Raw genomic sequence first — 22672 nt, 5'->3', positions numbered from 1 at the left:
TTAATATTGTTTTTTTTTTCGAACTATATTTAATACTGTTAATTGTTAATAACCAGCTGGGCTAGCCCAGTTGGCCAGGCAAAGGATGGGAAGACACGGGGAGACTCGGGTTCGATCCTTGATTCCGACTGGATTTTCTCTGATGCATAAAGTCTGTCGTGTCTTCGGGCGGGGTTGGCGGGGGTTTTACGGGGAATGCCAAATGATCCTTAGGTTCCAGCGTGGGTCCCGATAATGTCAACATAGTCTGGACCAAGGGTGATGGGGCCGTTAATGCGATCGCGTTATCATTTAACTGAGAAAGTCGCCGTTCAAAAAAACCGTTAATTGTTAATACTAGGGAATATTATATTTTATTTTTAGTCTTGTGTTTTGTCGTTTTTGCATTTAGTCTTCTGTCTGATGACATGTATTTAACTGATTGCTCTGTATTTAAATTTAAAATTATGTTAAAAGTTGTTATGTTTTTCTTTGTGTTTTTTAATTAAATAATATTTTTTATATCTTTATCGTTATCTTTTCTCTTTGCTCTATTTACAATGTGTTACAAAAATCCTGATTAGACGCTAATTAATCCCGATTAATCGTTAGTTCCTACTTCATCGGTTAATTTTTGGCTAATCGGTCAATTGTCAAATCCGGTCAAAATCAGTGGTTTCCGACGAGATTCCAGCAAACACCAGCGTTTCCAGCAAGATCCTGCCAATTTCTGACCAAAATGTGTTTGTGTATGTATAAAATTGAAATTACATATAAAAATGTGTGTATGTATATATAAAACAGAAAATTATACATTAAAGTTTGATACGATTAATCCCGATTAATCGCTACTCCTCACCCCTAATGCCCGACTAGCGATTTTTACAACATTGCTCACAACCACTTCAAGATATATCTACTTATACTATTAAAACAATAACTATTTCCATAAATAACATTTATTCTCATAATTTTTTACTAAAAAATAATTCAAAATTAAATTACATTACATTCAAGTTAATCACATTCAATATATAATTCAATATAAATTAAAAACTACTAGGTTTTTCTTTTTAAAGTTTCATGGTAGTTATTCTTATTTTGGTTTCATTTCGGTTTTTGGTTTTTGTTCGGTTTTAGTTTTTATAAATTTGTTTCGTTTCAATTTCGTTTTAGATGGGTTTAACTTTATTCATTTTTTACAATTTTTGTTTTTGTTCGGTTTCAGATTTATCGCTTTTAGTTTTTCAGTTTCATTTCGGTTTTTGTTTTAGTTTTATTGGTATTTGGTTTTATTTAGGTTTTCGGTTTTAGTTTTTTTTTTCATTTTAGTTTCGTTTCAATTTTAATTTAGTTTGTTCGGTGTTTGGTTTTAGTATCTATTGAAAAACGAAATAATATAGAGGGTTCACAAATCTACTATACTATTAAAACAATAACAATTTGCATAAATAACATTTATTCTCATAATTTCTTACTAATAAAATAATTCAAAATTAAATTAAATTATATTCAACTTAATCACATCTACTTATCTACTTATACTATTAAAACAATAACTATCTACTATACTATTAAAACAATAACAATTTGCATAAATAACATTTATTCTCATAATTTCTTACTAATAAAATAATTGAAAATTAAATTAAATTACATTCAACTTAATCACATCTACTTATCTACTTATCTACTTATACTATTAAAACAATAACTATTTCCATAAATAACATTTATTCTCCTAATTTCTTACTAATAAAATAATTCAAAATTAAATTAAATTACATTCAACTTAATCACATTAAATATATAATTCAATATAAATTAAAAACTATTAGGATTTTCTTTTTAAAGTTTCTTGGTAGTTATTCTTATTTTAGTTTCATTTCGGTTTTTGGTTTTTGTTCGGTTTTAGTTTTTATAAATTTGTTTCATTTCAGTTTCGTTTTAGACGGGTTTAACTTCATTCATTTTTTATAATTTTTGTTTTTGTTCGGTTTTCAGATTTATCGGTTTTAGTTTTTCAGTTTCATTTTGGTTTTTGTTTTAGTTTTATTGGTATTTGGTTTTATTTAGGTTTTTGGTTTTAGTTTTGCTTTAGTTTTTTTCTTTTTTTCATTTTAGTTTCGTTTCAATTTTTATTTAGTTTGTTCGGTGTTTGGTTTTAGTATCTATTGAAAAATGAAATAATATAGAGGGTTCATAAATTAAGTGAAAGGTTCACATGGGTTTCAACTTTCAAGTGTTTTGAAGTTATTGAATCTTCATATTTTTTTGAATCTTCACAGCCACTAATAATAAATTCGCATTTGGTATAAAGGATTTCAAAAGCTAAGAACGTTGTATGTGTTACCTTTTATTTTCTTCTTAATCTGCAAGTGTGTTATTATTTTCGTTTATGAAAATGGGTCATTTTAGAAATGTTTTTTGATTTGCTTTGGCTCGGATCAAACAGGCCATTTTAAAATGGTATCAGTTTAGTTCGGGTTAGCGAGTCAATATAAAAAGGCATCGATTTAATTCTGGTTTCAACGGGTCTTTTTAAAATCGCATTGATTTGGTGCCGGTCATACCAAATAAATTTAAAAGATATCGATTTGGTTCGTGTTTAAATGGGTCATTCTAAAAGCATAAAGATTTGATTTTGGTAAAAACATGTCATTTTAAAAGGGTTTAGATTTGGTTCTGGTTCTTAAATGAGCTTTGAATGTGCTTCAGTTTATGAGGGTGCAGGACTTTTCACATGACATGTAAAACCAGTTTTCGTAGTCAGTTAGTCACTATGTTTGTTAGATTGGTATATGAATGTTTATGTCGTCAACTGTGTTCACGGTCCAGGAATAAAAGAAGCCCGAATCATTCTTGGATGCTTATCGAAAATCTTTCCTAGATTCTTATTTTCTGATTTGCTTGCTTTCCAGAATAATGTTAGTGAAGTTTGTTTGTTTTATATTAATATTAGTTTTTAAAGTTTAAGTTTATGTATTAAAGTTTTCAATTTTCTTCGTAGATATTCTACTGTATAAAGTCATTTTTGGTAAGTTTATGTATTTAAGTACTTTGTTTGCGTATGAATATAAATTGCAATTAAAAATCATGTTGTTTCAAAAAAATATTAAAAAATAACTTGTCGTTTGAAATTGTATATATGTTTACTTGATGATTTCTATATTTCCATCCGTGTCGTGCACGGGTCAATAACCTAGTTAAAAAATTATAGGGGGTGAACAATAGCTTTTCAAATATACAGAAAAATCACTGCATTTTCTCTCTTCTCTACTCACAACACCTTAAACCACTCCCTACATTATAAAAACATCTCTCACAAAAAATGAGAGATAGGATGTGAATGCTCTAAGGCTTGGATTCTTAGGGTTTTAATTTGGAAACCTAACTTAAGGAGGTTTTCTCATCGTGATAAGTTTCCTCTTTGATGGTGTTTTTAAAAAGTGATGTCTAAGATATTAAATAAAATTAGTATGGATGGTTGACATGCCGTTTTATAATATACTATTTATACTTGGTTAGTTGCAAACACTATAAAAAAAATATAAACCCGATCATTGTTTAAATCCTTTTGAATGTAAAACAAAACTTTGGTAAAAAGGTTTTGCTAAATAAGTGGCTGATCCAATATTAGGTATCGGTTAAAGTTATCTGAAAGTTGATTAATTCTTTATATTTGAAAAAGTGAGGGATTTCACCTAAACATTTGATTTTATCTATCTTTAAAGATAGACATTTGATTTTATAGTTTAAAAGTTATAGTAGTTGTTACAACTCTTAAAAGCTTTTAGTGGACTATCTTGCTCTTAGGTGTCACTTTTGTAGTACACTAATACTTAAACTTTGAGAAGAATTTCTATTTCTATTTCAGCTACAAACTAGAGAGATGTACATGTGGCGAGCACGAATACAGTTGGTTTTGGCTATGTTCGTTACGGTACTAGAAGTAAACCTAAAAAATAAAATCGTTAAATTAACATATTTAAAATAAAAATAATAAATAATAAGTAGCGATACTCGTATAGTCATACTATAAAAAAGTAGCATACAAAAATATATAAAAATTAAAAATGACATTTATTCGGTCGGTAAAAACTGATTGGTGGTAAACCCATGCGTTGTTGTTGTTCTCGGGTGTTGAGGTGCTAACCCGACGTTAATTCGGTCGGTTTCAATTACATTCATTACGGAACCAGAAATAAAGCAAAAAAATACATATATAAAAATTGAGGTGGATCAATGGGGTGGTGTCAATTGGTAAAACTCGGATGTTGGTCAAACCTGAGAGTTGTTAGTCCTGGATTTTGAGGCGGTGATTCTACGCGAAGTCGGTAGGACTCTGTCACGCTCGCTGCGGTGCCAGAACAGAACAAAAAAGAAAAGATAATCTGGAGGTCAGTCAGTTTCCGTTTTTGTTACGGTATCAGAACTAAAATAAAGTTTGGCAAAATCCGGGCATTGGTAAAACCCGAGCGTTGTAGGTACTGGACGTTGCGCGATGAGTCGATAAAACCTGAGCATTGTTAGCCTCGGACGTTGTAGCGGTAAATCAACACAATTTCGGTAAAACAAAAAACATAATTACATATCTAGAAAAAAAAAACAAAAAGAAAAAACATTTAACCAATAAAAAAATGAAAACCCAAATTCTAGACCATTGAGGTAGTGCCACCTGGCCCAATTAAGTTCTTGGAGCACCAACTAAAACACAGATTCTGCAAATTAATATCTTTAAAAAAAACAAAAAATTGTAGTTGCACTCATACAACTTATTGTATAATCTAAACGTTGCGGCGGTGGCTCGAGTTATATTCTGCCAGTATCGGGTACGTTTTACGGTACTATAGCTAAAAACAAGAGATAAGTTCGTAAAATTAACAAATAAAATGACTACTAGCATATGCATATAAAAGAAATTAAAATATATAAAGCGGCGTTTACTCGGATGGTAAAACCTGGACGTTGATAAAACCTGAGGGTTATTCAGGGTGTTGTCGGTGAAGCCTAGGCGTTGGTAAAATTTGAGCTTTGAAACATGGACGTTGGTAAAACCCGAGCATTTTTGCAAAGAAAAAAAATAATAAATTAATCAAAAAAAGTCTTGTCCTGACAAGACCCGAGCCCCGTTTTTGCAGAACTGATGGCTATCAAATTCGAAAAACAGCATAATATGTGCGCTCAGTTGGAGATAGATGATGACAACCAAGAGTTGGAGCCAATGATAAATTTTTTAAGTAACTCTAATCTGCAGGTGGCATTAACTGAAAACCCCACAATATACAGGAATCATATTTCGGATTTTTGGGGTCTGCAACATATGTAAATGATGTCAACGGAGAGAGGATTGAGGCGTCAGTTCTAAATCATGACATTGAGATAACAGAAGCCTCAATCAGGGCTGCACTAGACCTAAATGACAATTTTGGGGCTCAGCCGTCTTACTCGGTCCCAAGGCTACTAAGAGTCTTTCAAGAGACTATGGGCTACCAGGGAGGAGTTAAGGAGGGGCAGTTTCAAAAGGGAAGTTTTCCATTTATCTACAGATTCCTGATTCATCACGTGATCTAGTCCTTCTCTCCTCGGAGAGGGACCTAGACTTTATTAAGCAGAGAGCTTGGGACTCTCACGGTAGCGATACTCTATCAGCAACCCTTTAATGTTTCAAGACTTATCTTTCAAGGGTTGGTTTCCAATGCAGAGAAGGCAGAGGATCAAAGATTCCTTATGTATCTGAGGTTTCTACAGATGTTGATAGACAGAGTTTTGCCTGATCTTCAAAGAACCGGTGAAGTGTTGAGGCTACAGGATCCAAACATTTGCAAAAGAATGAAAGATGCTCAGAGTAAATTTGTTGATAATGATGACTGGGATGTACTCCCATGGTTGCTTGTACTAGCACTAGGTGCTATTAATGTGCCTAGAACCCCCAGGAATAGTGATGATGGAGAAGATGATGGTGTAGATGATGATGATGATCAAAGTGATGATGGGGACAATGGTCCAGAGGGTGGACATGGCATGGTTGTTGGTAATAATAATGATGCACATGAGGTTATTGAGGGACATATGCCTTTGATTGAACAAGTTACACATGAGGCAGATAATGCAGACGTGGAAGAGATTAAGGAGACAGATGAACAGGGTGAGGGTGTAGTCAACCAAGCTGCAGAGCCAATGGATGATGATGTTTTTGTAGCCCAAGTTGTAACAAATGTTGCGAAAACGGTCGACAAAATAACTCCACCAGACTCACCACCACCTACAGTTTACCATGATGACACAGATTCTATTGAGATAGATGATGTGAATGACGATATTACCTCCTCACCAAACCCCGGTGCGGAAGCATGAATAATGGTCGTTATTAACGGTAGAGCTCGGATCTGAGCTAGGATCGAATCGTATTCACTCTTGAAAGGTTTTTTGGACGGATGAGTGGTGTTTGGGAGAGAGCCTGAATCGATTACAATGAACAATAGACTGGATGAACAAATGTATGTAATCGAAACACAAATAAAGAAGTGGTAATATGATTTCATTCATCAAAAGATTGTCATACAGAGCACTCATACATGCAATAAAGATCAGCCACCTCCAGGAGAGCTCATCCCGGAGGCGACGGCTCTCTCCTAGAGATAAAACCCTAGATCTCACCTAATGCACAATACACTCATGCTGGACAAATTATCAAATACATCTATTTATACTAGTCTAGCATGACTTGGTCTTCAAGCCATCCACTCTTGGTTGAGACCAAAAATATTAATTATTTTTCACCCATAATAATAATAATTCGATGCGTCGGTCTAAAACATAAGTCCCAACATGTTCAAAAAAACAAACATATTTTGCTAGGAAAAAAAACAATAAAATAAGCGAAAAAAAGTCTTGCGGCACCGACTGTCACATTTACTTGTATACAGATAATTACTTGCTCTTCGATATTTTATATATACACGAGGCAAATTTTTACATATATTTATTAATTTATCCATATATCAAGTTATTATGCATCTCGATATTTACTAATATAAAAGTATTTTACTATTTTTTTAACGATCAACAAAAATATATTTATGAAGACACTCGCAGGCCACGTTTCCTCGCTCTATTCCTGACCCAACACATTTATTTCTTCCAAAATTTACTATTATTTTTATAATCTATGCAAGTTATTATGCATATTGTTATTAATAATTTAAAAAATATATACGCATCCAATATATCGAATTAATTCATGATTTATTACGTATATTAATATTATTTGTTTAAGGTTTAAAAAAAGTCATGTAAGAACGATGACTTTCATACTTTAAAATGGCATGTTTAAATGCAAAATTTAAAATTTAGTTGTCCAAACACCATTATAAAAACTATAAACAAAACTTGTTTATATATGTGAGGTTATGGAACAATTGGTTATATGATATTAAATTTGAATAATGCTAGTTTTCAAGTTTCCAGCAATACTCTGAGTGAAGGAAAAATATTTAACAAGTTGAAAATATTAAAAATACTTTTTTTTTTCTTGGAATAACTTAAAACAAAATAAATACTTACGGGACAGAATAAATGAAACAAAATCGCCACCAAAGAAACAGTAAAAAAATATATATCTACACAAACCCAAATAGGATGATATTATTCTAAGGGATAAAAAAGAAACAACATATAAAAGAAATTCAGATACTTTTTTTTTGAGTTCACGGGGAGCCTATCCCCATAGTAACATGTTTTACGTCACGGGCAACACCTATAAACAAAAATTTGCTAGGTTTGTCACTTGTCCATTACTTCCTATGTTGCTTTGGAGTTCAGATCTCTCATAATTGGAAATTCATAAATAGAATTAGTGTATGTTAGTCGCTAAAAAAATTATGTACAAAGATTGATTGAAGTGTATGACTAGTGATGAAGTATGGACAAAAGCACGCTTGGAGAGGGGGGGGGGGGGGGGGGTTGAGGGCGATGACTCAATACGTATAAAAATTTTTATAAACAAGGGGTGAGCTCAAAATTTTCGGACGAAAACGGGTAAATTTACACTCTGTATTAAATTTTTCAGACAAAACCGAGTAAATTTAAACTTCATATAACATTTCAGACGAAACCGAGTAAATTTACACTACCGTGAAAAAAATAGATTGGGGCCCCCTAGCTCATGATAAACCACGCCCCCGTTTGTGACGTACGTAAAACTTTAAAGCTTCCACGAGTTTTGAAAATTATTATAGACCTCAAAATGTTTTGAGTTCGTCAAACGTGTTTAGGACGAAACAAAACATAGGTTTAACGGTAATACTACACTTATGATTATGACGCGTCGACTTTGACTCCTTGCCAAACGCATTGAAAATTCTAAGTATATCTTAAAATGTATCTTTCAAGACATATAATTATTATTAAGGTTTAAAACTTACTTCTTATACAACTAGCTTCTAAACCTCCATCGTAAAATCATTATTTGTAAGTGGACATTAAAAATTGTGGATGCAATTTCAAAAACTTAGCATTTATAAAAATGTTTATTTGAGTTGGAGTTATTCGTTAGCTAAAACAAGGAAAATTAGTTAACAAAAAATATTTATATTAAATATTTTAGATTTAAGATATAAGTGTTGGTGTGGACAAGATCCACTTAATTTCTGTCAGTGTGGACGATTAAATATAAATTATGTCGGTGTGGAAGAGATTTAACACTTATAAAGAAAATATATATATATATCGTCTTCTTGGAACAAATTTGTTTAAAATGCTCTGCCAAGGCGGAATTCAAAAGAAACAAATTTCAAGAAGTTGAAAATTTGTACGGATCCGGTAGAAAACATAAAAAGACCGTCTGAGTGAACTGCTTTAGAGAATATATTTTTAATGAGATAAATATGGTCTTGTCCCTCAATATTTTCAAATAAATGACCTTGTCCATCAGCTTTATTCAAAATTTTGGCTTGCTCCCTTAACATTTTCAAAAATTTAACCGTCCTTGTCAGATTGAAGATCTTCTTCCAATGTGTCGCCCCAGTCCAAATATTTTAGAACATTTTGGTAATCTTGAATATTGTAGGGCTATTTTGTAATTTCTCTCTCTAAAAAGTCTATTTCTAGAAATTTTCTCTATTTTATCTATACTACTAAATAAATAAACCTTTCCTCTAGCCATGTGTCATTCATTTAGCCCACCCTCACTCATCCATTCCCGCCTATGACCACAATCCATTTAGAAACCATTTTCGCTTAACCCGGCCCGATTCTAATTGTTACCACCAGTGTTGAACTATCTTTCAAACAAACCCTAATTCATCCTTCGTGTCCTCTTGACTGGTGTAATCAGGCTGTGGAATGCCTTCATCTTCGTTCGTCTCCTCTCCTGTGTTGCAGCCGCACCCGCACCCACCACCGCCATTGCCACCCCCGTTTTCTCATCGGATTCCACTTCTCTGGTGTTGCAGCACCCGCCACCGCCACCGCCACGCCACCGCACCCGCCACCGTCGGTATGTTATAGTTGTTGCTTTCTCATTTGATTCGGTCTTCATAATTATTTATATAAACACTAAATCGATTTCATTATGTATTTAGGCATTAATCGATTCCACTTCTCCGGTGTTGCAGCAGCATGTTCGGACCGCCGGTATGTTATAGTTGTTGCTTTCTCATTTGATTCGGTGTTCGTTAATTATTTATATAAACACTAAATCGATTTCATTATGTATTTAGGCATTAATCGATTCCACTTCTCCGGTGTTGCAGCAGCATGTTCGGACCGCCGGTATGTTATAGTTGTTGCTTTCTCAGTTGATTCGGTGTTCGTTAATTATTTATATAAACACTAAATCGATTTCATTATGTACTTATGCATTAATTGATTAATAAGCGTCATCTTCGATGTTCGTTAGTTAATTATATAATTAAGTTAAATCAAGTTATATTAATCTGTCATCAACTAACGACAATCAAGGCCCCATATTGGTTATATAAACCCTAACTCTATTACATTCGTTGTACGTTAAATTTATTTTACACCCTAACTCTAACGAAAATCAAGGCCCCATTTTACTCTATTAAGTCTGGACTTTTAAAAAGGGAATCTTTTTTTGTAACATGAGATACGAAAAACTTAAAAAAAATAGACATTCAAATACATTATAATACAGAATTTTTTTCGTAAAGACATTAAATTTATATTTATGATGACGAAAATTGAATACTTATGCAGCTTAAAATTCGGACTAATATACGCCCATTCAATAATTCTTTAATTAGGTAAATTTATATTAAATATATAATTTTTTAGGTTGACTGATTTATGCTCAATCCATTATCTATGTTAACTTTTGACTTATATAAATATATATATTTACCCCAATTTATAATAGTTTTAATTAAGAAAAATATTTACTAACGTAAATAATGGGCACAGATTGGTTTATAACTTTTAAATTTAATCTATTTTTGTTAACATATAAGAATTGTTAACATATAAGAATATGTTTGCCATATCAAATAATTTTGTTACCTAACGTAAGCCTATATGAAAAAGTTTAACTAACTAATTTCAACTTTAAAAACTATTTGGCATATATATGAAACTATTCTGTTTGACTTTGCTTTGTATTTAACCGATTTCTAATACTTTTAATTACAGAAAATAATAACTAACGAAAATCAAGGCCCCAAATTGGTTATTAACTTTTATATTTCTTCTATTTTTGTTAATATAAAAATAATATGTTTGCCATATATATCAAATTATTCTGTTTGCATTTGCTATATATTCTTTAATAACAATCCACTCTCATCACCATCACCATCGAAGTCGATCTAACTACCACTGTAATAATAATTGTTCTCTCCCTTTAATTTATATTGTTTGTTATATCTTATTACTTACGAAACACTACACCTTTTTTTATCAATGTCTCTAATACACAGAAACATGGAGCCAAAAAATTTGATCAAACTTAGGGAACTTGATGCTACCAAGACAAACTATACAATCAAAGTTCGAGTTGTTAGACTATGGAGAAAACCAAACAACAAGAACCCTAACGAAATTTGGTCGATCGAAATGATTATAATGGATGAGGAGGTAAATATTTACCAATTTTTTTTTCTTTTTATAATATTCAGCAGTCTCAACTACATAAATTTTCAGGGAACAAAGATGTAGGCAAGCGTGTTCAAAACTTACTTTCCTAAGTTTGAAGAACATCTCCGAGAGAATGAGTGCTACTTCATTTTTAGGCCCACACTGGCCGACAATGACGCAAAAATCAAGCATGTGGACAATGGCTAGAAAATTTCTTTCCGTTGGCAAACAGACCTAAAAAAATGCACCACCTTCAAAGGCTCCAAGTATGGTTTTGATTTCACCAATTTTGGTTCCATTTTAAAAGACCCCCTGCCTCAGTACACTAGACTTGGTTAGATACCGTATTATTTTATTTATTATTTACTCTTAATTGTTTAACACACATTAAAACTCTTAACGCTCTAACTTTATTTCACACTAGATATTATTGGATATGTCTACAAATGCTATGAGGTGGAGAAGAAACCGGTAAGAGGTGGCAAAGAAGCAATCAAGATGGAGATCAAATTAGAAGATCTGGAGTAAGCAACTAAAATTTACTTTTTTTTATTCATTTGTACTTAACTATATTTATATTATCCATATCAACAATCTTACAGAGGTAGACACATCATATTAACCTTGTGGGAGGAATATTGTCAGCAAATGTTGAACTACATGCAAAATAAGCAAGAGGCTCATGTTTTTCTTGTTCTTCAATTCGGAAATCTGCATATATACGGACGTAAGTAACAAATCATGTCATTATTTCATTGTACTTTAAATAACTAACGAATTTCTGTTATTACAGATAACAGGACTGTTTCTAATGTTTATGATGCGACGCGGTTGTTTATAAATTCGCCAATTGATGGAATCCTAGAATTTAAGAAAAGGTACATTGTTATTAAGCTACATGTTTAAAATAATTACCATTTATATTACCTTTACTTTCTAAAGGTAATACTATTATTGTAATGCTATAATTTAAAAATAGAATCTGTACAGGCCATTCTTCCATACCAAATTTGTGATCGTACAATTGTAAAAGTATTATTTAAAAATTGATTCTATTTTTATAAAAGCGATTATCAAAACACAGTAACACATGAAAACAGACCATCCATAAGTCTTGATTTTTTTTATTAAAAGTTACCTACTCATTATAACAAATAATGTTTCATCACACCAGCTTCCTGTCTAACATTGGTGAAGAAACATCCTCTCATCGGTCCGTTGGTACCTCTATGGTCTCGTCACTGGAAGATGAATTTCTTAATGATATTGATTTCATCAACATTTGTGAAATTAACGAAATCAAAGAGGTATGTCATTGTTTTTTAAATTCTTTGTTTTTAGATTCATTGAAACATCATTATTAAAATTCTCTTATTTGTGGATAGGTTAAATCCCTTATTGTTGTTGGTAAGATCAAAGCTCTATGCATTGAGAAATCATGGAATTATCGTAGTTGTGATTTATGTAAAAATGGAGTTGAAACCACAATCGTCAGAATTGATAAGGGAGCGAATCTAGCTGATTTTGAAGTGGCGAAGCAGTACAAATGTCTTAATGACAATTGCACTCAGACTATAGTATAATCTCCTATGATTAGGTTCTCAAATCTTTTAACTTTTTTTTACAATATTAACCATGCTTTATCTTTTTAATTTATTTTAATCATTTTTTTTAAGATACAAGATCCCCATACGAGTCCAGGGTTGCACAGGGACTGTGACTCTTACAATGTTTGAGCGGGAGGCTAACAAGCTTATAGGACAAATTGCTAAAGACGTATTGGACGAACAGAAACAAGTAAAATTTTTGTCTTTTTTGAATCGTTTTATAATAACATTACTATAATAGTGAAATCCTATAACTTTTTATATTTGAAATTACAACATTTGATGCTTTTCACAGTCGGCTGAATTTTTAACTCTTCCTGCTGCCTTCAATGTTTTATTAGAAAGAAAGTTTGCCTTTAGAATCGAGATCAAGAAGTATAATCTTGATAACAATGCTGAGTATTTTTCCATTACAAAACTGACTGAAGATCCGAACATTATTTCAGAGCTCGAAAAGAATTTCTATAATAATCAGGTAATTTCTTAATTTCTTCATTTATATAATAAACCAGTCAAAACTGTACACGTAAAGCATGTGAGTTTACATACAAAATGCAGGTTGAAGATTCTGATTCGGTGAACCCAAGTAACTCAGAGTTGCCATTACAGACGGATGTTTCTTTGAAGGTTATCTACTATTTTTACTTATTTATGTTTTTCCTATCTACTTAAATCAAACTAACTATATTGAACTTATAATTCCTTTATTTTTTTTATTATATAGGATTCTTTTTCATGTACCGCTGACAATGGGACCCCGATTTCCAATAGCAATGAAAGTATGGGCATGGCTGCCAGTGTTGATTTGAAGCGTAATCTTGAAGATGTATACGACGTTGACGACTCATCCGCTCTGTCATCAACTAAACAACAGAAGATTCACACAAAGGATTTGCCTGATGCAAATTGAAATGAGACGCTGTTGATTCCTAAAACCGAGAAGTAGTAGTCGGTTCCTTTATAATTTCAAAAACTTTCCTTCTTATTGTCTTTTTTGCATGGTTTGCTGAGACTATGTTTCTTTATATTTTCTGTTTTGATTGTGTTTGGGATTTTTCTTTTTGTTTGACTGCATGGAGATTCCTTTTTTTGATGAAATTTTATGATTGCTTATGAAATGCTATGTTTTTATGTGGTACATATGTTTTACAAAACTTCAAATTAATATTATAGACGAATAATATTTCGCTTCCTTAAAGTATAATTATTATAAAAAATATTCGAATTACTATTAATTATTTTTTTCATTAAAATACAATTCTACATTAATAGTTAAATGTATGACTTTAAACTACATACATGCAAAATTAAGATAAGATACGAAAAACTTTAAAAAAAATTATATTTCTACAAAAAACTACCTACATGGATATTCCTTTTTCATTAAAGTCATCAAATTTATATTTATGATGACAAAAATTCTATATTTATGCTCAATCAAATTACTCTGTTAAGTCTGGACTTTTAAAAACAGAATCTTTTTTTGTAACATGAGATACGAAAAACTTAAAAAAAATAGACATTCAAAAACAATATAATACATAATTTTTTTTCGTAAAGACATTAAATTTAAATTTATGATGACGAAAATTCAATACTCATGCAGCTAAAGATTCGGACTAATATACGCCCATTCAATAATTATTTAATTAGGTAAATTTATTTTAAATATACACTTTTTTAGGTTGACTGATTTATGCTCAATCCATTATCTATGTTAACTTTTGACTTATATAAATATATATATTTACCCCAATTTATAATAGTTTTAATTAAGGACAAAATTTACTAACGTAAATCATGGGCACAGATTGGTTTATAACTTTTAAATTTAATTTATTTTTGTGAACATATAAGAATATGTTTGCCATATCAATAATTTTGTTACCTAACCTAAGCCTATATGAAAAATTTTAACTAACTAATTTCAACTTTAAATAGCATATATATGTAAACTGTTTGCCCTTACTTTATATTCTTTAATAATAGCAATCCACCCTCATCACTATCACCATCGAAGTCGAGCTAATTGCCACGGTAATAGTAATAGTTCTCCACCTTTAATTTTTTTGTTTTGTTTTGTTTTTGTGATCTAATAGTTCACTATGTATGTACTTGTTGTTTTTATTTTTATTTATTTTACCCAGCCAATTAGGAGTATGAATAATAAAGAAGTTGTGAATTCCAAATAAACAGAGTGTTCCACAAAGTTCTTCTCTACCTAGTGTGATATTTTAGCATAGTACTACACCAAAGTTCGTCATTCAAGTAAGTAATTCATTACTCTTTTACTTTTATTTAGTCAAATGTTAGATTTCATAATAAATACTTTATACATTAAATAATTTAGGCATTCATGTTGGTTGTTCTACCGTTGGTATTGCCACCGCAACTGCTCCTCTTGATTTCGGTTGTAATCTTGGTTGCTCTTCTTCTCTTGGCTTTTACACCAATCAAGGGCACACCATAGACCATTATAACACTACGTTATGCTTCAAAAACAATTATATTCAGTTGTTGTAACATCCTAAAATTTTAATGTTGAATAAAGAAAGTTATGTTTAGTGATTTCGCGTTATTGATTAATTAATATCGAGTAAGGAGCGGATCATGGACTTAGATTAACTGAGATGGGTTAAATGAGAATGGGCCTTAGGTCCATGGGCTTTAAGGGATATAAATATCCCCTAAACCCTAAAACATCACTCATTCCATCTTATTCTCTAACACTCCAAAACACACCCACACCACACACACCGCCGGCGGCCGAGGGAGAGGAACGAGCGAGATCCGAGAGAGAGTGAGCGATTAGTTGTGATTAAACAAGTTAAACGAGATCCAAACAAGCACAAAAAGGTATGATTCTTGATCTTTGAAGTTTAAAGATCCAAGCTTTATAGTGTTTATACGACCGAAAACGGTTGGGGAGCGTAGTGGGTGATGTCGAACCATAACAAGGGTGTTAAAATCGCCAAAAATGCTTGATAGAAACCAAACAGCGGCTGAACTGGGCAACTTCGCCTTCAAAGCGATAACTTCGCCTTCAAAGCAATAACTTCGCCTGAGGCCAAGTTCGCCTAATTGATAACTTCGCTTACGGCCAAGTTCGCCTAACTGGTAACTTCGCCTGAGGCCAAGTTTGTCTAATTGATAACTTCGCTTACGGCCAAGTTCGCCTAACTGGTAACTTCGCCTGAGGCCAAGTTCGCCTAATTGATAACTCGCTTACGGCCAAGTTCGCCTAACTGATAACTTCGCCTAAAGCTAAGTTCGCTTAAGGTTTAACTTCGCTTAAAGCTAAGTTCGCCTAAGGTTTAACTTCGCTTAAAGTCAAGTTCGATTAGGAAATAAATTAAAAACCTAATGAAAAATGTGTTAAGACAGTTAATGGAAATAAAATTTTTCTAAGCTGACCTGGCAGCTCGACCCCAGCCAGGGGCTCTGCCCCTTGGACCCTGCTAGGGGCTGCCGCCCCTAGATCCCGCTGCCAGGGGCGCTGCCCCCGGACCCCCGTTCGTTGTGGGTAGTAGTTAAGACTGGAAAGATGATATGAGTAGTGATAGTTGTTTGATACGTGTACTTGTTATACAGTCAGCCGTGCACAACTGAAGAAAGGGATTACGATTAACGGTGAACGTAATCGTGTTCAGGTGAGTTTCTAGCCCCATTTATGTGTTATGTTTTCGGGGCTGTGTGCATACTCGATATGTTTGTTTAATACGCTTATCCTAAGAGATAAGTGTATGCCTTATGTGAATAATGTGATATGTATGAATGATGGCTTGACGGTACGTGAACGATCTTCGGATATTGCACGTACTGTCAGGTTGTAACGCTAAGCATAAGGTAAGTATGATATGTATGCTTATGTGTATGAATGTGATAAAGTTAATAAAAGAATGAAAGGATGGTTGTATGGTTACGAAGAGGGTACCGGGCCCTAATAATACTCGAGGTATGATGTATGGTTGTATGGTAACGAAGAGGGAATCGAACCCTACTAATATTCGAGAACTAGGGAACCGAACCCTACTAATATTCGAGGAAAGAGGGACCAGACCCTTATAATATCTGTGATGTTAGGGACCAGACCCTTATAATATCTGTGATGTTAGGGACCAGACCCTTATAATATCTGTGATGTTAGGGACCAGACCCTTATAATATCTGTGATGTTAGGGACCAGACCCTTATAATATCTATGATGTTAGGGACCAGACCCTTATAATATCTGTGATGTTAGGGACCAGACCCTTATAATATCTGTGATGTTAGGGACCAGACCCTTATAATATCTGTGATATTAGGGACCAGACCCTTATAATATCTGTGATGTTAGGGACCAGACCCTTATAATATATGTGAGGTTATAGGGCGAAAGGCTCTTTAAAACGTATGATTATGTATGTAAAGAAAGTATGAAGGTAAGAATGAAAGTATATGCAATTATGTATGTATGAAAGAAAGTTAAGAGGTTAAGTATGAAATGTAAGAAGGTATTGTATGATTATGTGATTAACTAGAACTCACTCAGCGTAGCTGACTTTTAGTATGCACGCAGGTGACTAGGATGAGGCAGCTCGCTTGAGGAGACACGTGGCACTGAATAAGAGGCTGGCATCGGAAGACTCAAGACGTTTAAGTTTAATGTTTCGTTAATTTTGAAAGACAAAATGATGTTTTAAGACAAGACGTGTTTTGTTATGAAATGTTTTATGAAAGCTTTTATATTCCGCGAATGTTTTAATTTAACTCTGATATTTAGAACTGCGTTTATGAGTAAATCCAACATGAAAGTAGGGCTACCGGTAACGGGGCCTTACAGTTGTCGTATATATGCATATAATTATTTGTTAGGCATTTAGAGTTGTGATAACTTTTCATCGTTGTAAGTGGTTAATGATGTAAGTCTATTCGGACGAATAATCCTATAAATATATGCAATTTCACATAACAAATTTAATATTTTACAAGACAAATTAGAATTTTATTTTATTTTTTCTAATTGATACATGTTAATAATAATATTCTATTTCTTTTCCTTGATCATATATCTGATATCTAAAAATAAAATTTATAAAACAAACACGCATTCCTACATATCTCGTGTACGTAGTGTTTTTGCACAAATAACACTCTAGACCAAAATTAGAAGAGGAAATATTTAAGTCCTCGTGTCACTAAAATACCTATATGTTACCTATATAAGTAAAGCCCTTTTTATTGATTTTATGCTTCCGTATGATTGCATGCATATGCTATAACAAAACAAAGATTATTTAACAATAATAAGAATTAAATTAATAATTTTTTTAGTGGCATTTATTAACCAATGTAAACTGTTAAAAATATAGTACTAATAAATCCTTTTTCGATTTTATAACTTTTAAGGTTTTGTATTCTAATTAAGCTCAATCGTGTAATACAAACGGTGGAATCCCATCACCTCTAAATATAAAGTCTTTAACTGCATACTGTTGACTTTAATTATATTTGCACCTTAAAGATATACAAGGACATGCCTAAAAGGAAAACCCCTCAAATTTCATCTTCCTCTAAAGCGTCACTCACCGGCGATGCTTCAAATGGTAAGATTTCCATTTTGTATTATATAACCCTTACAACAACTTTTTATCTTTTTTTTTTGTAGGGGACATGCAAATAACTACTTTATCTGACATTTCTAATGATAAATAAATTTATTTGTTACTTATGTTAAACTTAACTCATCATCTAATAATATGTTTATTTTATTTTTTTTATTTCTTACAGCTTATGTAAACAACGTTCGTTATGCAAATGCTTCAGAGGCGGTAAAATTCAGGAAAGTAGATCTACATATCAATAAATCCAATATTGTTCAAGTAAATAATTCCTTGCTCCCACTGCTAGAAGTTTCAATCCGCCTAAATTGGGAATGTGTTTAGTTTTTAGCATCGTTTTTTTAAAGTCATTTATACACATTTTACCTTTAAAAGAATATAAAATCTATCCTTAACTACAATAGATTTAAAACACAAATACAATTTTAATTATTAATATATATATATATATATATAGACATATAACAATTATAGTTTCATATTAGATATAAAACTTTTGTACTTTGTAATATATACAAACTATTTTCCTTGTCTTTACGTCGTTGGCATGAATTTCAAGTTTTAAACTGTAAATGCTCAATGAAATTGTATATGTAATTTTAAAACACATAGTCATATTACAAACACATTTTAATTTATCGATATTATAAAATCAATAGATAACATTAAATAGTTGTTTTTTACTTTGTAAATCTATTTCTTATACTTCTATTTGCACTCTATTATACAAGGAAATGTCTAAAAGCAACACCCCTGAAAGTGCATCATCCTCTAAAGCGCCTGTCAACGGTCATGCTTCAAAATGTAAGATTTCAATTTGTATTATATTACGTTCACTTTTGTAATTCAGAAAATTTAAATTTGTCCGTGTAGAACAATATTTCTACAATTATTTTCTTTATGTAGGGGACATGCAAAGAACCGCTATATCTTCAGCCGACGTTCGTAAGATAAATGCTTCAGAGGCGAGGAAATCAAGAAAGCTACTTCTATATAGCAGGAGATCTAATTTTGGTCCTAACACCCAAGAGTCTAATAAACCGTTTTCGTCATCAATAAATTCTACATCAATTACACAGGGCAAAGAAAATGTGACACAAAATACAATGATTACAAATCAAAGAAGTTTGCATACTTTTCATGAAAATACAAAGAATCCAACTTCATTCGGTGATATCAATAATGGTAAGATACCCGTTTACTGGTTATTTTTCATAATTTAAACATAAACGATAATATCAATTATTATCAACTTGCTCATGTTACCATATTTTAAATCTTAATTTTTTCCCCAAGGGCATCTACTTCCAAAAACAACAGGTCTACCTCATTATGTGATACTCATCGAGTTTATATTTCTTCACTTATCATGGCATCCAGCAATTGTACATCTACTTCTTTAACAAAGTTATCATCAGGAAAGCGTAAATTAATAAGTAACTCGTGGATTACAAATCCTATACCTATGATTGACTTGACGTCAGATGAAGAAGTTGATGTCGAAGTTTTGGTTAAAGACCCATTCAAAGGAATCTCAACTGGTACTTATAATACAACAATTCCAATTAATAATGCACATACATTTTTTGACCACCAATTAATTTAACAGATTACTTGGATCATGGTGATCAGAATCTTATCTGTGAATTATGCCATGCAAAATTGTGGAAAAATGAGGGTGGAATAGGAAAAAAAAAAGAAGGAAAAACAACTTATTTCCTATGTTGTGGTTACGGTAAGGTCGAGCTACCTGAATTTAAAGATGCTCCGCCAGCTTACAAAGATCTATTTAGCAATGTTGGTCCTAAAAGCAAGTTTTTCTTAAAGAACATTAGACGCTACAATTCTATGTTCGTGTTTACATCAATGGGCGGAAAGGTTGATTCCTCCATTAATAGAGGTAACGCTCCATTCGTGTTTAGGATTAGCGGTCATAATTATCATTCTATTGGAAGTCTTCTGCCAGAGAATGGATCAAAACCAAAGTTTTCGCAACTATACATATATGACACGGAAAATGAAGTCTCAAATAGATAATGCTTATTTAGGTATGTATTAACTCCATTAATTAACTATTTTTACACATTTGACCTCATTTCATTTTTTAAATAATGACAAACGAATATTCTTATTCCTACCGGCGAATCAAAAAAACAATCTACAAGAGGTTCCAACTTACTAGATCTTGAGATAATAAAGGATCTACAGCGTATGTTAGATTCTCATAATGAGCTGGTGAAATCTTATAGGATGGAAAGAGATTGCTTTCAAGAAAATCCTCATGCTAACCTTAAGTTGCGTCTTATTGGAAGAAGACAACAAGATGGAAGAACATACAACTTGCCGAGTTCTTCTGAAGTTCTGCGCTGATTGTTGGTGATATTGGTAATATTGAGCCTCGAGACATTATTGTTGAAACTCAAACAGGAAGTCTAAAACATATAAATGAATTGCATCCTTCATACGTTCCTCTTCAATATCCACTTTTCTATATTTACGGTGATAATTGTTACAGGGTTGACATCCTTCATAGAGATTTTAGAGGCTTACAAAAAAGTAAACGGCCAAACTGCACCATGAGAGAATTTTTTGCCTACAGAATTCAAGATAGGCCAAATATTTTCTCATTGCCTCTGAATGGAAGAAGACTTTTTCAACAACAGTTAGTTGATATATACACAATGATTGAAACCGAAAGACTCAACTACAAACGTATAAAACAAAAGGTTCTTAGATGTGAGTCATATGAGAATATTCATAACTTAAAAAACACCGACAACCAAGACATGTCCCGCGTTGGTCAACGTGTGATATTACCTTCATCTTTTACCGGAGGTTCTTGGTACATGATGCAAAACTACCTAGATGCCATGGCTATTTGTAGGTGGTATGGATATCCAGATTTTTGCATAACTATAACATGCAATCCTAAATGGCCTAAAGTTAAAAGATTCCTGAATAGTACCACCATTAATCCTGAAGACAGGCCTGACATCATGTGTAGATTATTTAAAGTTAAGCTTGATGCAATCATCAAAGACTTAAAAAAGGACGAAGTTCTGGGAAAGGTTCAACCACCATTATATTATTTACTTAATATAATATTATTTGTTAAACATAGTCTTCTTTTTAGCAACTTTCAATTTATATCTAACATTAATAATATTCATTTTTTATGTAGTTGTTTATACCTTGGAGTTTCAAAAGCGTGGGTTGCCTCATGCCCATATATGTTTATTCATGCATGCTGATCACAAGCTGCCTACCGTTGATCATATTGACCCGTTTATTTCGGCCGAGATTCTAGACAAGAAGGAAGATCATGAATTATATTCCCTTGTGAGTGAATTCATGATGCATGGTCCTTGTGGTTATGATAACATGAACTGTTCATGCATGATTAATAGAAGGTGTTCTAAAAAGTTCCCTGAAAAGTTTACGCCTCACAATTCTATTGATTCAAATGGTTATCCTATATACAGAAGAAGAGATTCTGGACGCACAGTTAAAAAGTCTGCTGTGGACTTAGACAACAGAAGTGTCGTGCCATATAATAAAACGCTTCTGAAAAGATATCAAACACATATTAACGTTGAGTGGTGTAATCAGGCTGCATCCATAAAGTATTTATTCAAATACATTAACAAAGGTCCTGGCAGGGCTACAGTTGCTGTTGACGTTGACAATCAAGATGATCAAGATAAAGCAAGAGATGAAATTAGAGAATATTATGATTGTCAATACCTTTCTGCGTGTGAAGTAGCATGGAGGATATTTGCATTTGAAGTACATTACAACTCTCCTTCAGTAATTAGGCTTCCTTTCTATCTCTCTGGTCAACAACAGGTTACGTACGGGCCCGATGATGATATTGATGATGTCCTTAACAAACCATCAGTTTCTTCATCAATGTTTTCAACTTGGATGTTGTGTAACCAAATTAATGACGAAGCACGAAACCTTACTTATGTTGAATTTCCTACTAAGTTTGTTTGGAAACTTGAACAACGAAGGTGGGAACGATGAAAGCAAGGTTTTTCAATTGGAAGAATTCATCAAGTTTATCCGTCTCTCGGTGAGGCGTATTTCTTAAGAATTCTTCTAAACAAAGTCAAAGGACCAAAATCTTTTGATGATGGATTGTAGATGGCCAGACATTTCCTACATTTAGAGATGCTTGCTATGCATGTGGACTACTCGATAATGACATGGAATATATCAAAGCAATTAAGGAGGCGAGTGCATCCGGTTCTGGTTATTATCTTCGTGCTTTATTTGGATCAATGTTATTGTCCAGCTCTCTTTCTAGACCTGATTTTGTGTGGGAAAAAACATGGGAATATCTATTAGATGGCATTATTTACACACAACAAAGAATATTGAATATTC

General features: G+C 32.5%; 1 protein-coding gene and 1 pseudogene across 2 annotated transcripts in view; one reads left to right on the top strand and one right to left on the bottom strand.

The window, feature by feature from the left end:
- LOC143551127 (inactive LRR receptor-like serine/threonine-protein kinase BIR2 pseudogene) overlaps positions 1–244 on the bottom strand; it is a 134889-nt pseudogene extending 134645 nt beyond the window's left edge. Inside the window, exon 1 of the transcript XR_013138442.1 lies at positions 67–244. The product of XR_013138442.1 is annotated as an inactive LRR receptor-like serine/threonine-protein kinase BIR2 pseudogene (transcript). The remainder of the gene's footprint in view (positions 1–66) is intronic.
- Positions 245–9324: 9080 nt separating this feature from the next.
- Positions 9325–13590, top strand: LOC143551126 (replication protein A 70 kDa DNA-binding subunit C-like). The gene is made up of 10 exons (XM_077041634.1): positions 9325–9478; positions 11498–11597; positions 11676–11800; positions 11867–11951; positions 12248–12380; positions 12459–12613; positions 12750–12870; positions 12976–13155; positions 13239–13307; positions 13405–13590. Exons 1-10 carry the CDS (start codon positions 9325–9327, stop codon positions 13588–13590), a joined length of 1308 nt encoding a protein of 435 aa, XP_076897749.1.
- Positions 13591–22672: the final 9082 nt, after the last annotated feature.

The sequence above is a fragment of the Bidens hawaiensis genome, unplaced genomic scaffold (genome assembly GCF_021521415.1).
Source record: "Bidens hawaiensis isolate Kalapana, Puna unplaced genomic scaffold, B.hawaiensis_p1.1 tig00016268_1, whole genome shotgun sequence".
Lineage (NCBI taxonomy): Eukaryota > Viridiplantae > Streptophyta > Magnoliopsida > Asterales > Asteraceae > Bidens > Bidens hawaiensis.
Note: the sequence above shows the minus strand (reverse complement) of the source record. Positions and strands in the feature narration are given on the sequence as shown.

Excerpts from the sequence above, each read along its gene's own strand:
- LOC143551126 (XM_077041634.1), top strand. The coding sequence starts at position 9,325 with ATGCCTTCATCTTCGTTCGTCTCCTCTCCTGTGTTGCAGCCGCACCCG. Across the intron at positions 11,952-12,247 it reads ATCCTAGAATTTAAGAAAAG|CTTCCTGTCTAACATTGGTG; the intron begins GTACATTGTTAT and ends TCATCACACCAG. Across the intron at positions 12,614-12,749 it reads GATTTTGAAGTGGCGAAGCA|ATACAAGATCCCCATACGAG; the intron begins GTACAAATGTCT and ends ATTTTTTTTAAG.